General features: G+C 40.5%; 1 protein-coding gene across 2 annotated transcripts in view; it reads right to left on the bottom strand.

The window, feature by feature from the left end:
* Positions 1-15,452, bottom strand: part of ZFAND3 (zinc finger AN1-type containing 3) — a 328,565-nt gene that overhangs the window by 20,926 nt on the left and 292,187 nt on the right. For both annotated transcript variants that reach the window (XM_041750953.1, XM_041750952.1), the window contains exon 5: positions 10,630-10,797. In XM_041750953.1, coding sequence (XP_041606887.1) covers positions 10,630-10,797 — 168 coding nt within the window. The remainder of the gene's footprint in view (positions 1-10,629; positions 10,798-15,452) is intronic.

Below are 15,452 nucleotides of genomic sequence, written 5' to 3' on the forward strand. Positions count from 1 at the left end.
AGGCCCACATGTTTCAAAGAAGTTCTGCTCATGAGGAAATCATAGTAAGAATCCATTCAGAAGACTGGGAGTGTCTAGTAGCATATAATTGCATACAGTGTAATGAACACAAATTAGCTTACATACATTAAAAGCCCTGGAAAGGACATTTTTTAGCGAAACGTTGGGAACAATTTGTTGTCAATTTGAAGGAAAAAAAATTTTAATCCTATTATTTTGACTAAACACTACTTTATTTTTATTACTAATGTTCCAATTTGGTGACATTTTGCTGCAAAGCGTCCTTAGAAGAGTCCTGAGTCCTGAGCAAGGTGTTGGAGGCCAAGACAAGAGGAGGCAAAAACAAGAGTATTAACTTGAAGAAAAACCCAAGAAATCTTCTGGGTACTTCATTAGACACAAGTGAAATTCTGTGGAGACAAGCAGACATCCAAGATGCATGATGAGGAGATGTAGTTAGGAGGACCCAAGACCTCTGAGATGGGAGGGACACTCACATTGGGCAGACACTCTTCAGTCCCTGAGCTTTACATTAAAGGCTGCATGAAATACCAGTATTTTGCACACAGGTATGATCTAAGGCTAGTGGCAACCTTTCTGACCTCAGTTTCCTTGTTCATAGAAAAAAGTGGGGTTGGATGAAATGACTGCTAAAGCTCCTTCTAATCCTGGTGGTATGTGACGCTAGTATCTATCTACACACAAATTTCTGTGATTTTGTCTTGTGGCAAAAGCATTTAATTCAAGCAAAGCATTTCCAAGCATCTCTCAGAGTGGTTTGCTTATATTACCTCAAGTGAGAGTAACCCAGAATAGCATCTTAGATGTCTGCTATGACACTAGTTTGATGAAAAGAGGAACACTCTCAGGTCATAGGCTTTCCCCCTTATAGATGTACAGACATGTTACATACAACTGAAAGCAAAGGGAATATGCTTCAACTGCAAACAGAAATGAATTCATGGGATGTGAAAATTTTATTTATTTATTTTTTAAAAAGATTTTATTTATTTATTCATGAGATACACACACACACACACACACACACACACACACACACACACAAACAGAGGCAGAGACACAGGCAGAGGGAGAAGCAGGCTCCATGCAGGGAGCCTGATGTGGGACTCAATCCCGGGTCTCCAGGATCACGCCTTGGGCTGAAGGCGGTGCTAAACCACTGAGCCACCCAGGCTGCCCCCACTGAGCCACCTGGGCTGCCCAGATGTGAAACTTTTAAAACACAGTTTTGTTGATCTTTTTTAGGCCACGTAAGCTCACCATACATTATATCATCCATTTTGGGGGAATGTATTTAAACATTTCCTGTCTTCCTAGAATGCATCAGCAGCTATAATCATTAGCCATTTGTCAGGGTAAGGGGCAGCGGTAGGGGTCGGCTACAAAAATCTATAGCAGATGGGGTGCCTAGCTGGCTTAGTTGGAAGAGCATGTAACTCTTGATCTCAGGGTTGAGTCTGAGCCCCATGCTAGGTGTAGAGATTACTTAAAACAAAACAAAACAAAACACCCAAAACCTTAAAAAAGCTACAGCTAGGGGCACTTGGGTGGCTCAGTGGTTGAGTGTCTGCCTTTGGCTCAGGTTGTAATCCCGGGATCCTGGGACTGAGTCCTGCACTGGGCTCTCCATGGGGAGCCTGCTTCTCCCTATGCCTATGTCTCTGCCTTTCTCTCTCTCATGAATAAATAAATAAAATCTTAAAAATATATATACAGCTAAATTATACTTAGTTGTACAAGATGGAATTTTACCTAAATAAGAGAAAAAGCAAGGAGATCCACTCTCAACATTTTTCATTTATGGGAGAGGTCCTACCCAGTGCAAAAGTACAAGAAAAATAAATTATAGACAAAGATTGAAAAGGAGTTAAATGGCCTTTATTTGCAATGACATGATCATGGATGTAGAAAATCCTAAGGAATCTAAAATAAGTAAGTTGCAGAATAAAAAATCATATGCAAAAATTGTTTTGAAGTGACAGCAAAGAATAATTTGAAAATAAATTTTAAAAATTCTGTTGATAATAGCAAAAAATTAAAATACTTGGGAATAATTTTAACAAATGTATACTGAGAAATACAAAATATTACTGAGAAACTAAAGACAATTCAAATAGGTTCATGGGCTGGAATATTATTAAAAATGCATTTTTAAAATGATGAAGGTAGGGATGCCTGGGTGGCTCAGCGGTTGAGCATCTGTTTTCAACTCAAGATGTGATCCCAGAGTTCCGGGACCAAGTTCCGAATGGAGCTTGCTTCAGAATGCATGGAGCTTGCTTCTCTTCCCTCTGCCTACGTCTCTGCCTCTCTCTCTGTGTCTCTCATGAAAACATAAATAAAATCTTTTAAAAAAAGAATGGTGATGATACTGGGAGCCTGGGGGGGATTAGTCAGTTAAGCATCTGACTCTTGATTTCAGCTCAGGTCAGGATCTTAGGGTCACGAGACGGAGCCCTGTGTCGGGCTTCACACTCAGTTTGGAGCCTTTCTATTCCTCCCCTCCTACTTTCTCTCTCTTAAAAAAAAAAAAAAGTGAATACACTTGAAGTACAGACTCTTCATAAAAGAAGATACAAATGACAAAAAAAACTGATGAAAAAATATACTTAACATCACTAGTCATCTGGGAAATGCCTGATGGGAAATTAATATTCTACAGCGAGATGGGACCACACACTCATTAGAACAGTTAAAGTTTAAAAAAAAAAAAAAAGGACAATATTAAATACTGACAAATTATGGGTAAATTAGAGCCCTAGTACACTGCCAATAGAATTTTCTTAAAAAGCAAAATATACAGTGGTCATTCAACCTGGCAATTCCACTTCTATATCTACCTAAGAGGAATTAAAAACATATATCCACATAAAAACCTCTGCATGAATATTTATAGCAGTTTCATTCAAAATATCCCCAAACTGTCAAGAATCTAAATATATGTCCCCTGGTAAATGGATAAACTTAATATGATATCCATACAATAAAATACTATCTAAAATTAAAGAGGAATGAACTACTAATGTGTAACAATGTGGATCAATCTCAAAAACAATACACACAAAAAAAATACACTATGTAGATAGACAAAACTGTATATCATACTGTATGAATCCACGGATATGAAAATTCTGGAAAAGGCAAAATTATACCAACAGAAAACAGATCATCAATAGTTGCCTGGGGGCTGGGAAGGGGAGTGCAGGGGCTCTGACTAGAAAGGGGCACAAAGGTGATTAAAAACATTCTGAAATTTGAATTTGGTGATGGCTGTACCACCTAAATTTAACAAAACTCCCTGAACTCTAAAACAGGTGAATATTATGGTACACACATTCTATCCCAAAAATTTTGTTAAAAAGAACACCACACACACTTTGCTGGACAAAGAATTAACTAAAACCACTTACTCTTGGAATTAAAACAAAAGACATCAATCATTCATTTCCTTTTGCAATGATCCAAAAGAAGTATTCTAAGCAGGGTAACCTATCCAGATAGCTTTGATAAAATTATTGTGCCGTTATAGCCCCTAACATTAGATTACAAAAGTAGTTGCAAATTTGCTATGCAGACAGAAAATATTTCACTCCATGGGATAAAGGTCTCCTGGCTCACCTGTCAGAGGGTGAGAATGTGACACAGGCTTCAGCAGATATGCTCTGCACATTGTGTCTTTTAAAAGCTCAGTCTTTGATGTTCCTTTGCGGGGGAGGAGAGTTCTTCATGTTTCTCATTTCTCTCTATAGTCTTGTCAAAGGACATATGGTAGGCTGGATCTCTGAGACAGTGCTCAACAAACAGGCTAAATACATGGAGTTAGAGTTCAGTAAAAGGTCTGTTTTGTTTTGCTTTAGCATCTCAATGTGCAATTTATAAAGGAGCAACAGAGAGACTAATCTGTTTGGTTTTAGACTAGAACTCTTATACATTAAAGATTAAATGGGGAATTCAGACAGCATACTCCTGTTCAGGTAAAAGTATAGTGAGAATGAAGGGAAGAGGGCAGCAAAGGGAGAAAATTTCACAGAATTTGCCTCAAGATTTCCAATTATCCTTAGCTCTCACATATACAGTAACTCCCACCAAAGGGCTTTTTTGTTTTTGGGAGTATGGACAGGACACTTCTTTCTCTTGAGACATAGGTAACACATACCTAGCTGTGGTCTTATAAGTAATGGAGAAACTTTAGCCTCTCATTGCCAGATTCAGCATAAGAACAGGATCCCAAAGGGCTGGGGTCTTGGTAACCACATATCTCTCTATAACACATGGCAGAGCATGGACTCACCACTCAGTGGCAGTAATGATAATACTGAACCAGCCAAACCAATTTGGTCAAGATAAAAGATCTCAGGCGTCTCCCTGGATAGCAGGGGTTTTTTGATGGATCCAGGCTAGAACTTATAAAGCCTTATAAAAACATACACTGACATATTTTCTTTTAGAGACAAAGGATAGAATGCCAAATGTTCTTGAGAGGTTCAAACCACTTGTGGATAAGAGTTAAAGCAAAAGCACAGATATATGGACTTATCTGTGGTGATCTACAGTGCTGGTGAAATGGACTGGCCTAGTAATTTCATGTCACCAACATGCCTCATAGTCACTGCAGCTCCTTGCCCCACTCTGGACCACAGGGTATCACTCACTCACTGTGCGGTCCCCTGCAGTGACAGAGATGGCTGTGACACAGGCACATCTCCTTTTCAGTTACTGACTTAGTTCACATTTGTTCTAGATCATTCCTCTAAAAAAGATTCAACAGCCTACTGGGCTTTCCTATGTGCTTAATTAAAAAAAAAAAAAAAAAAGTAAAAATTAGATTGTGTTGACCATATTTAAAACCACTGACAGCTCCTCACTGCAAACCAACATCCAAACCCAACAGCCTGGAGCCTAGAATTCCTATCCTTTCTAGTAGTCTCTCTTCACTTAACCCTAATCCAGCTACACAGCGGTCACCTTCGGAACACGAGCTTTGTCTGGGAATTCTCTCTTTCCACACACATCTAAATCCCACTCTTCTTTTAAGGCCCCAATTATTGCAGCCTACCCAGAGTCTTCTAGTTTGAATTAATCTCTCCCTCCCCACCGTCCTATAACACATAACTTATACCTCAGTTAAAACTCTTATGGTAGGCTGCACTGAATGCCAACTGTTTCATGCATGTGTCTGCCTTCCTCAGAGGCCCAGTAAATCCTTACTTTGAATGCATATTAAAATCACCTTGGGGATCCCTAGAAAATTTACTGATTCTACCAGTGGGCAAGGTAAGTACCAGATGTATCCAGAACACTTTTTTTTTTTTTTTAAGATTTATTTATTTTAGAGAGAGAGAGAGAAAGAGAGGGAGAATCTTAAGCAGACTCTGCACTGAGTGCAGAGTCAGGGCTCAATCTTACCACCCTGCGATCATCACCTGAGCCAAAATCAAGAGTCAGATGCTTAATCAACTATGCCACCCAGGTGCCCCCAGAACACATCTTATTATGCCAGAAAGTAAGGAAACACTTTGGGGACAATTGCACTACCAAAATAATTAAATATAGTAATGAATTACAAACCGCTGAAAAAATATAAAAGCCCTTGAGTCCATAATAATAATAGATAAATACATGAGGGAGAAGGGTTCTCACAGAAAAACACTGAGTATCAAATGAGAAATGTAGAAAGGAAATTTGAAGTTAGAAAAATCATCATTTTGCAACCACCATAAGTAAAGACTGGTTCAGGGAAGAATCATCAATGGATGCTAAATCTAGGAGACATTTTTGATGATGAGCAGGATATTGACATGGTTATAACGTGTTTTCCCACAGACTGCTTACTAGTTGCATGGTCAAAAATAATAACCAATCGAGTGGAGAAATTAGACAACACTTTAATTAGGTGAGTGAATTAAAATTAACATCTACAATGAGAGGATCATAGACATCTGTGCCTCTCAATGTCAAATCCTGAGAAAGGACACAACATCACTTAGTAAGAGTCTGGCTAGGAATAAATCTGAATTTAATCATGAAGAAACATCAGACAAACACAAACACAAAGTGAGAAGCATTATTTTTAAAAAAGGGGGTAGTGGGTGTAGGTAGTCTTCAAAAAGGTCAATATTAATAAAAACAAAGAAAGACCATAAAAATGTTGCAGGCAAAAAGAGTCTAAAGAGATGTGAGTGACAGCTAAACACAACACCTGATCCTGGTCCAGATTCAGTCCTGAAAGGGAACAATGCTTTATATGAAAGTTTTGGATCAACTAATAAAACTGGAATATGGGTAGCAGGCAAATCTAACTAAAGTACTGAATCAGTATCCATTTACTAAAGTTGGTAACTGTGCTGTGGCTATAAAATAATATCCCTATTCTTAAAAGAACATTCATTGAAGTTTATAAAGACAAAAGGCCAAAATGTTTGCAACTTACTCTCAAATGGTCCAGAAAAACACTTTAAATTTCCAAATAAAAAGCTAAAACAATAGCTGGTGATCTTTTCTTACTCAATTAGAGTGAGGCCCAGACACTGTATTTTTAAAAGCTTTCCAGGATTGAGAACTGCCTAGAGCAGTTCTCAAAGCTTGCTTCCACAAACCAGCAGCATCACCACCACTCAGGGATTTGTTGAACAGGCACGGGCTTCCTGAATCAGAACCTCTGGTGGTGGTGAATGGGCAGGAATCTGTTTTGCCACATCTTCCATGCATAGAGTGCCACCCACTCCAATTTGAAAAACCATTGACCTAGACTATGAATTCCTACATTATGTATTTCTAGATCCTATATTCCCCACAAAAACTAGCAAAATGCTTCATGCATAGTCGCATCTCAATAAATGCTTGTGGAATTTAGTTTGACAGTGAATGATAACACAGAAAATGACTACTGAGGCACCTAGAGATGACAAACTACTCTAAAGGGATAAAGCATCACTCTTGAGTTTCTAAAGTGAATATAAAATTTATTTTGAAAGCATGAAAGGAAGCCACATTACTCAGGTTAGTAAAAGCACTGCTGTCCCAAAAGGGAGCATATCAGCTTACAGTTTAAGTCATAGTCAACTGAAAACAGGTGGTACTTATGCAAGCTCTTAGACTAGTATTTAAATATTGATTCTGTGGTTCTGGGAAGCAAGGCACAGAGATTACAAAGCAATGCTGTGTGCATCACGCAAGATTCACTTAGAGAACACAGCATTCACATGGCTGTGATGTGGCCCAGAGCTTATGAGGATGGCCAGATTTCAGAACATCCTCTAGGTGGCATTTGGAGAGACAAGACTCCTGTAATGAGAATGAGCTGATCAATTTGCCTACTGAGTAAAAAAATGAAACAAATAAATCCATTTTTATGCAATTTTTTTCTATCTTGAGAAGTTAAAACTGTTGAAGATACTGTGGGATGCAAGATATCATCCCCAGCCTCACCACATGCCTTTTCTAATTGGCACCCTGAAAGATTTCACAGGAAAAGGGTGTTACTTTGGTATTGTTGATTTAAAGGTTATCTAATCACAGCAAGGCAGAGGAGAATTCATCTTCAAAATTCACCTCCTTATTGAAAGCTCATGGAGTATCTTGGCAATTAACAATTCCTATCACCTTTGGCTGTTCCCTATGTGAGAAGGCTCAGAACTCGCCTTACAAATTGCTCTTTTGAAGATCAAAGAGAAGCTGAATGTGTCTGTGTGTGCTCTCGATGAGACTGTAATTTAATGGAATTTCTAGAGAAGGCTTGCTGGCAGTGTTTGGATGACAGCCCCGGGGCGGAGGATTCAGGGGAGCTTGGCCACTCTTCCCTTTGGAGCATCTTCCCTGTCTTTAATTGGCACCTCATTAGAAATTAATGAAAATGACATCCTCTGTTCTTCCTGCTCCAGGCATCGAATGCTACAAAAAGGCCCATCACAATTCATAACACATTCAATTTATATAGCAATGGCTCTTAAGCATTATTTATGAGATGTGAATTTCTTGTCAGCAGTTAATAACCTGTACAGAGTGGAAGGGGAATGGAAAAAAGATTGTGAATATATGTATTAAGAAAAAGATTTTCTGCAGTGGAGAAGTGTTCTGTTTGAGTTCAAACTACCTTCCTGAGCATTCACTTCCAGTAGTAAATTACAGAGGCTCCCTCCCCACGCCCCAAACCATTCCAGGCAGTTCAACATCTCTTCAACAGTCCATGCATTCTCAAAGAAATACTACACAACTCACCCTTTCCTAGAGAGATCCGAGCAGACAGGCAGGAGGAATACAAGAGCTATCTGTCAAAGACAGTCCCAGAGGTGTATGTTCCCATTGCTGTCCTTCATCTTTTAAAATGTGGCTGTAGTCTCCGTCATTTTTCTGGGCACCTATATGTAACACTCTGTGGGCCAAACTGAATTCCTCCCCAGTCTCTCTAGGAAGGATACATCGGAGAGACTGCAGAAAGCTCAGGGCTTTCTTTCCCAGCATTAAAATCAAATCTCTCTGTAAGTAGACCATCACAATTGGGCATAAGCCAAGGAACTGTATGTTAGATCATTTAAAAAGAATGCGTGTTCTGTGGTAAATCCAACAAGCACTTTAGAAATCCAGCCTCTTGCCCAAGAGGTGAAGAACACAGTAGATAATCTGAACTTACCAGAGACAATTAGGCTTCACTTAGGAGCATGTGAAATCATCTAACATGTATTTCTAGATTTTTTTTCCTGCTGAGTGCTTAAGACCAAAGGAAATTTGGTGGTTTGCATTAAAGCTGAAGCATCAACTGGCATACCTGGTTACAAGAGCTCAGTGCTAAACTGTGAATTCTCGCTGCTTGCTTGCCTGACAAGGACAGAAGGGTATCAGCCATAGCCAGGGGCAAGACAACACACTGTATGGATCAACTGCTTGATCCACTAGGGCAAATCCTGTGTGATACCCAGGATTCAGTTACTTTCAAGAAAGAAACAAGAATGTAAGATATAGGAAAATCCCATGATTCTAATTTAGGAACAACCAAGGGCATGTGTTATAATAGCAACAGGCAGATTGGCAGGTGCACTTCACAGCACTGATAACAGACTGAATACTGAAATGCCCCCCTCCCCCAATAGTTCATGCAAAGATCCAAGCAAGAATTTGCAGACTAAAAAAGAGGAGACAAACCCTTCAATACAGGCAAAGCTGGTTAGCCACCATGCCCCAGAATTTCTTCCCTATTTCACCAAAAGTTTAAAATTACCTGGCAAGGTTGATCAAAACACAGTTGAAGAATAAGATTCTGGGCTCTCCTGGGCCATGCCACACCCATGAACACAACTGAAGTTGCTGACAGCCTCTCCTCCCACCTCTTATCCTACCTCTCTTCTTTATACTTTAATACAAGCAATTAACAGGATAACTAAATGCCAAGCTAAAAAAAATTAAAACTGGTCTGGTGACACCTGGACTCCCCATGCTGCTGTCTGTTTTTGCAGTTGAATATACACTTCCAATCTTGTTGAGTACCACACACCAGAGTGTGCAACAAACAGATTTCTGGTCTTGACAGGATAAGAGTTCCCACTTTGTTTCCATGAGAAGCCAGTACATCCTCCTTTCCTTCTCATTTCCAACAGAGTAAATAACTGAGGCACAGGAGAAGCAACAGCTGCCTCTTCAGAAGATGAGGGACTCTGAATAACTGTAATTCTCTAATTGCTGAGCGAACCATCTAGTCCTACCTGCCAGCATAGTACTTGTAGGGTATCTATGGCTGTCCCAGGGGGAAAAGGAGGCTTCTAAAGCTCACTCCTAAGGACAAAGGATGTAGGCTTCTCAGAGGTGAGAGCCAGGCCTCCAGGTCTGCCTGATGAAACCTCTGTCCCACAGAACAATTTTATAATACTAAGCTTTAAATTAGGAAATAAAAACAGGAAAACTGTAAGTCAGCCTAAATAATGCAGCTACATAATTTTGCTTCTTTGTGACATGATGTATGTAGTGGTCAAAGAGAGAGAAAGAATTGGTCTAAGTTTTGTTCCACCGTGGGTAGGCATAAAGTTTTTAAAAATACATCCCTGTGCAGCAATTCTGAGAGCCAGTATTACACTGGATAATATAGAAGAAAATGTTACTTTAAAGCTATTTATTTCAAGGGTTTAAATGACAATGAATTATGGTTCAAAGAAAATTTTCCAATCAAACTTTAATTTAAAAGGGATATGGGGGAGAAAGAGTTTTCATTTATTAGACCTAGTAAGATGCTCATTCAAAATTAACTTAATATCTGAATTTTATGGTACATCTCTCAGAATTTCACTGGTTTGGTTAATTTCTAAGTCATCAATGAGTAGGAACCACAGTAATATGCAGTGGGGAGAAGATGAAAGCAGTGAGCAGTGACGATGCAACTCTAAAGAAGTAAATGTAAGATAAATGGGGATGTTTTTTGTTTTTCTGTAAGTGTGAGAAGAAATAAAGGGCATTTAGAAGGGAGACTCCTCTACTCTTGCATTCATAAGCTTCAAGCCCATTGCTTGCAGGGAGGCACTCAGGAAAAGAACGAAGGATTTCAGCCTATGAGGAATAATCTCCAAAGCTATGCCAGGGTGTCAAGGACACAATCTCCGTCATGCCACTGGGGGAGATGCTTACCGCAGCGGCATGATCCCAATTCCTGCTGCACCAGCTCCAGTTTGGTTTGGCACTGGAAGCACCGACGTCGACTCTTCTGTTTCGATCGGCTGGTTTCCTCAGGTTGTTCGGTGTTCTCCAGTAGTCGTGCCCGTTTCACTGGCGAGGCCTCATTCTCAGACTGTGAATCTGACCAAAACAACACATTTGGGGGTCAGGGTTAGTACTTGGCCTGGCAAGCACAGCTAATTAATGTACTGCCAGGCATTCTACTGCCCTCTTCCAGGAACTGGACCTGTGTGAGCAACAGACAGTTCTGTCTGGCCTGGTTTATACCGCACAGATTGTGACAAGCACGCACCTTCAGGGCAGACTTCTAATGAGCGAGGCCTGAGAAGGGAAAGGAGTGTGGGGCGATTCAACAAAAATCAGTTCTATGTTGCTGTTTCTACAAAGAGCTATTTCTTTGAGACCATTCACACTGGAACTAGGATCCTCCCTTTGTACCCCTTCTTTGGGCCTTAGCTGCTTACTGTTTGTGCTGGTTATTTACCACTTCTTAGATATTTGCTTGTCCTCAAGTAGACTATAATTCTTTAGAAGAAGGATTAAGTCTAATATTTCTTTTTATCACCATGATTAGCACAATTCTGTATCCAATGCAGTGTCTGAAGGGTGTTCCATAATATGTTCTAGTAAAAATATTCATGTTTCTACTCCTTAATGTAACAAAACACTTCAGAATCAGATTTTTTTAAAGATTTTATTTATTTATTCATGAGAGACCGAGAAAGAGAGAGAGAGAGAGAGAGAGAGAGAGGGAGAGGGAGAAGCAGGCTCCATGCAGGGAGCCCTACGTGGAACTCAATCCCTAGACTCCAGAATCACACCTTGCCCTTAGGGCAGACGCTTAACTGCTGAGCCACCCAGGCATCCCAGAATCAGATTCCAAAGTTGAAAATTATCTCAACTTTACTCAGAGTGAAGGAACATCCCTGCTTATTCACAAGCAAGCTATCTCGTGACCTCTATTGTGGAGTGTTCCAGAAGCAGCTCTCTGTACCACAACCTAACATTGGTGCCAAACTGGCAGGTAGAGGAGGTGCAATGTGTGACGACTTGTGTTTTGTAGAACCTTAATAAAGTAACTAAAATGTGATGAAGTTCCTGACATAGGCAAGCTGTAAATAACTCTTGCCTTCAAAAACAACAACAACAACAACAAAACAAACAAAAAACACCTGGGGACTCTGTATTCTTGGACTTGCTGCCACTGCATACTGAAGATGCACCTCTTGCCAAGGTTCCAAAGGGGGTTGTGCTAAACCCTCTCTAGAAGGGTCTCCTAAATGATTTTCTTCAAAACAGATCCAGATCCCATTACTTCTTACCCCCCCCCCCCCCCACTACCACCACCACCACGCTGGTCAGAATAATCACCATCTCACATCCAGCCTAGTATAATAGCCTTTTAATCAGTCTCCCTGCCCACCCCCCCTGCCCCTTCTGCTTGTTCTCCAAAGCCAAGTGATTCTGTCAAAAATCAAGCTTAGAATCACTCCACTTTCCTGTTCAAAACCCTTTAACAGCTCCCCTTTCCAGAGTAAAAGCTCAAATATTTACTACAGTTCTCACAAGGCCCTTCATGATTTGCCCTCCTCACTTACCTCATCTGCTGCTGCTCTCTCCCTTTACTCCATCCACACTGGTCTCCTGACTGGCTCCTACCTCAGGGCCTTTGTACTCATCAGTTCCCGTTGTCTAGAATTCTTCACCCAGATCTACGTGGAACTCATCTCTTTAAAGTGTTTTAAAGTTACATTTCAACAGCATCTTCTCGGCTCATCCTATCTAGACCACTCTTGTTCCCCTTCCCTAGCACTTCCCCTCCTTCCAACTCCTGCCTTTTATTCCTCCACAGCATTGTACCTTTTAACATTATCCTCACGGAGGATATAAACTCCTGCAGGGCAGGAAGTTTCACCTGTTTTGTTCATAATCTGCCTACAATGCCTACAGCTCAATAAATATTTCTTAGATGAATGAATCTTCTAGGCAGTTCTGATTTTCTACTTAAAGTGGCCCTAGTGGGAAGCAGCAGACTGTTGGATGTATTTCAGCAGAGGCTGTGAACCTCTCTCCCCAGCCCCCCTCTGTGTGAAGACACTGCATGTCACCAGAGAGCACTCACTGCCCCACCCCACCCCCGCCCCCCACACTGCACACTGGCTTATGGAAGGTGTGCACCATTCTTAGCAACTGTAAACTTCATTTTTCATTTCATTTAGTTCCTCTAGTCCTACATGACATTTTCCCCCAATACAAACCAACTAAACAAGGCCTTTGATGAAAACAATTGAAAGCAAGTTCAGCCTATTTCCCAGCTCTGCTGAGCGAAGCTGTCCAAACCCAATCGGTGTGATGACTGAGGTAGCCACAGACAGGGCTCATTCCCCTACAACAGCAACAAGCAACAATCTAAATGTAAATCATTACAAAGCAGCCAGCCAAAAGGAATTCACCTTGTATGAGCCACAGTGCTCTCCAGGGGAGGTCCTTTTTCCCAAACCAGTAATGGCTCAATTTGTATGAATAACTCTATTTAGACATATCTTTTTTTTTTTTTTTTGTAACAAGAAGAGAAAATTCTAGAGGAAGAGCCATAACAAAAAAAATGCTGTCTGTTCTGAGACAAGGTCCTAAATGTGGAGAAATTATCTCCCAACCCTGGGGTATGGGGTGGGTAAAGAGACAGAGAGGAGTCCATACAGGAAGGGGAGGAAGCCTTTGTATTATTAATATTGTTAAAATCCAGAGGGCTTTGACATGATGCCAGCATGCCCCTCATGTAAAAAAGGACCACTCGGACCTACGCCTCTTTCATTTACACTGCTGACAGAACTGAGCATGCGTCTAGAAATACAGAGTTCACCTTCAAAGCTGTTTTCCACATGACTCTGTCCCGAACTGTCAAACATGCTATCTGCCTGCATCCATCCCCATTTCTTTTTTTTTTTTCCATCCCCATTTCTAAAGCAAACCTTTGCTACAAGGAGAAGACCATTTTCCTTTTAGCATGGCAATGGTATCCATTGCTATTTTCTTTTTTTTTTTTTTTATTTATTTATTTATGATAGTCACCCAGCGAGAGAGAGAGAGAGAAAGGCAGAGACATAGGCAGAGGGAGAAGCAGGCTCCATGCACCGGGAGCCCGACGTGGGACTCGATCCCGGGTCTCCAGGATCCGCCCTGGGCCAAAGGCAGGCGCTAAACCGCTGCGCCACCCAGGGATCCCCATTGCTATTTTCAAATAAGCAAGCAAGCGACATAAAATATTTTCAATGTAGGATTCCTAAAATCAGGAAATAGAATTCATATTTTTATAATCATAATCATCATTGGTCATTATCAAACAAGCCACTTGATGGGACACTCCCCCAAAGTTAGAAGATGCCTGCCTTTTCCTCTAATTCCCTACCCTGTCTAACCAATAGATATTCAATAACAAAACTAAGGAACAGTTTGCCTGATCTCATGTTGAAATTCCCTTTCCCCATTGCACATTTCATATAAAGACTACCCAGTTATTTGTTCTGGTACTCAGGAAGTAGAGGACATTCCAGAAATTGTGGGTCCTAAGGGAGTTTTCTGATGCTGCCAACAGCTGCACTGCTGTGGCCTTCCTAAAAGACCACTCAGCCCTAGCCTAGTCAGTCCTTGAAGAGTCAATGTCTAGGTATCCAGACAAGTCTAAGACCAAAGCATCCATGTATACAAAGTTTGAACCATGAGAAGCAGCCCTCAATGATTCTAAACCAACACAGATGAAAAGTTTGTCAGAATGTGTTATTTTTTTTAGAATCAAGGAACTGTTCCTAGACATTAAGAGATCCATAACTTTTATGCTCTGAAATACATGCCCATTTAATCTTCACTCTATTAAACGGAAAGGAATCCCTGTGCCCTCTAATGCTCCCCGCCACAAAGAGGGAGGGGGGAAAACTCCCTAAACTGTTTACCACCTTCTACATGCTGCCACCCAGGAAGGTGACTATTATATATAACCTTTTGGTGAAGCAAACCATTCTTTGACATTTTTTTCACAATTCAACTTGGTGTTTTAATTAGTAGCGAATGAAATAAATAGTCTACACAATCATCATCATGTCTGCATAAGAAATTTACATCTCCTCTGCTAATTACTTAATGAAACTTTGTGCCATAGAGTGAGTTACCTAAATAAGAGAAACAGATGTCCAGGACAGGGATTCTAATTGCTTAATAATGAACTAAATAATTCAACTACGCAATTATAAATTTTATGTGGATTTAAAAAGAACTATCAGAAAGAAAAGATCCAAACACAGTCAACACTAAAAGAACCTTCATCTACTGTCCATATTTGCTCACTTACTTTTGGCCTACAAACATCATTCCTGTCACCCTGATGCATTTTTAACTTCCTTAACAATAACAGAAAACACCCAACAGGCTACTTGTATAGTCTGAACTTGGGCAGTAAGGGTTAAACAGAGAGAAAGGTGAACAGAAATAACTCTTACATGCAGCTTTAACTGTCAGAAGAAACGCGTCCCTGCAAGGAGCATGCTCATTAGCAGCAGGAGGAGCTGTAGTAGCAAGCTAGAAACTGTCTCCACCCCAGGAGTTAAGAGTGACTTCTAATTAAAGTCCTTCATAAATGGCCAACAAAGCACATTTTTTCCAGTATGCTTTTTCTTGAGAACATAAATCTAGTCTGCATATACCCACGCAAGAGCTGCCACACTCCCATGCTGGGTTCACAGTTCTCGGTATTCACCAAATCCCCTCTTCCTCTGCCTATG

The sequence above is a fragment of the Vulpes lagopus genome, chromosome 1, assembly GCF_018345385.1.
Source record: "Vulpes lagopus strain Blue_001 chromosome 1, ASM1834538v1, whole genome shotgun sequence".
NCBI classification, from domain to species: Eukaryota; Metazoa; Chordata; class Mammalia; order Carnivora; family Canidae; genus Vulpes; species Vulpes lagopus.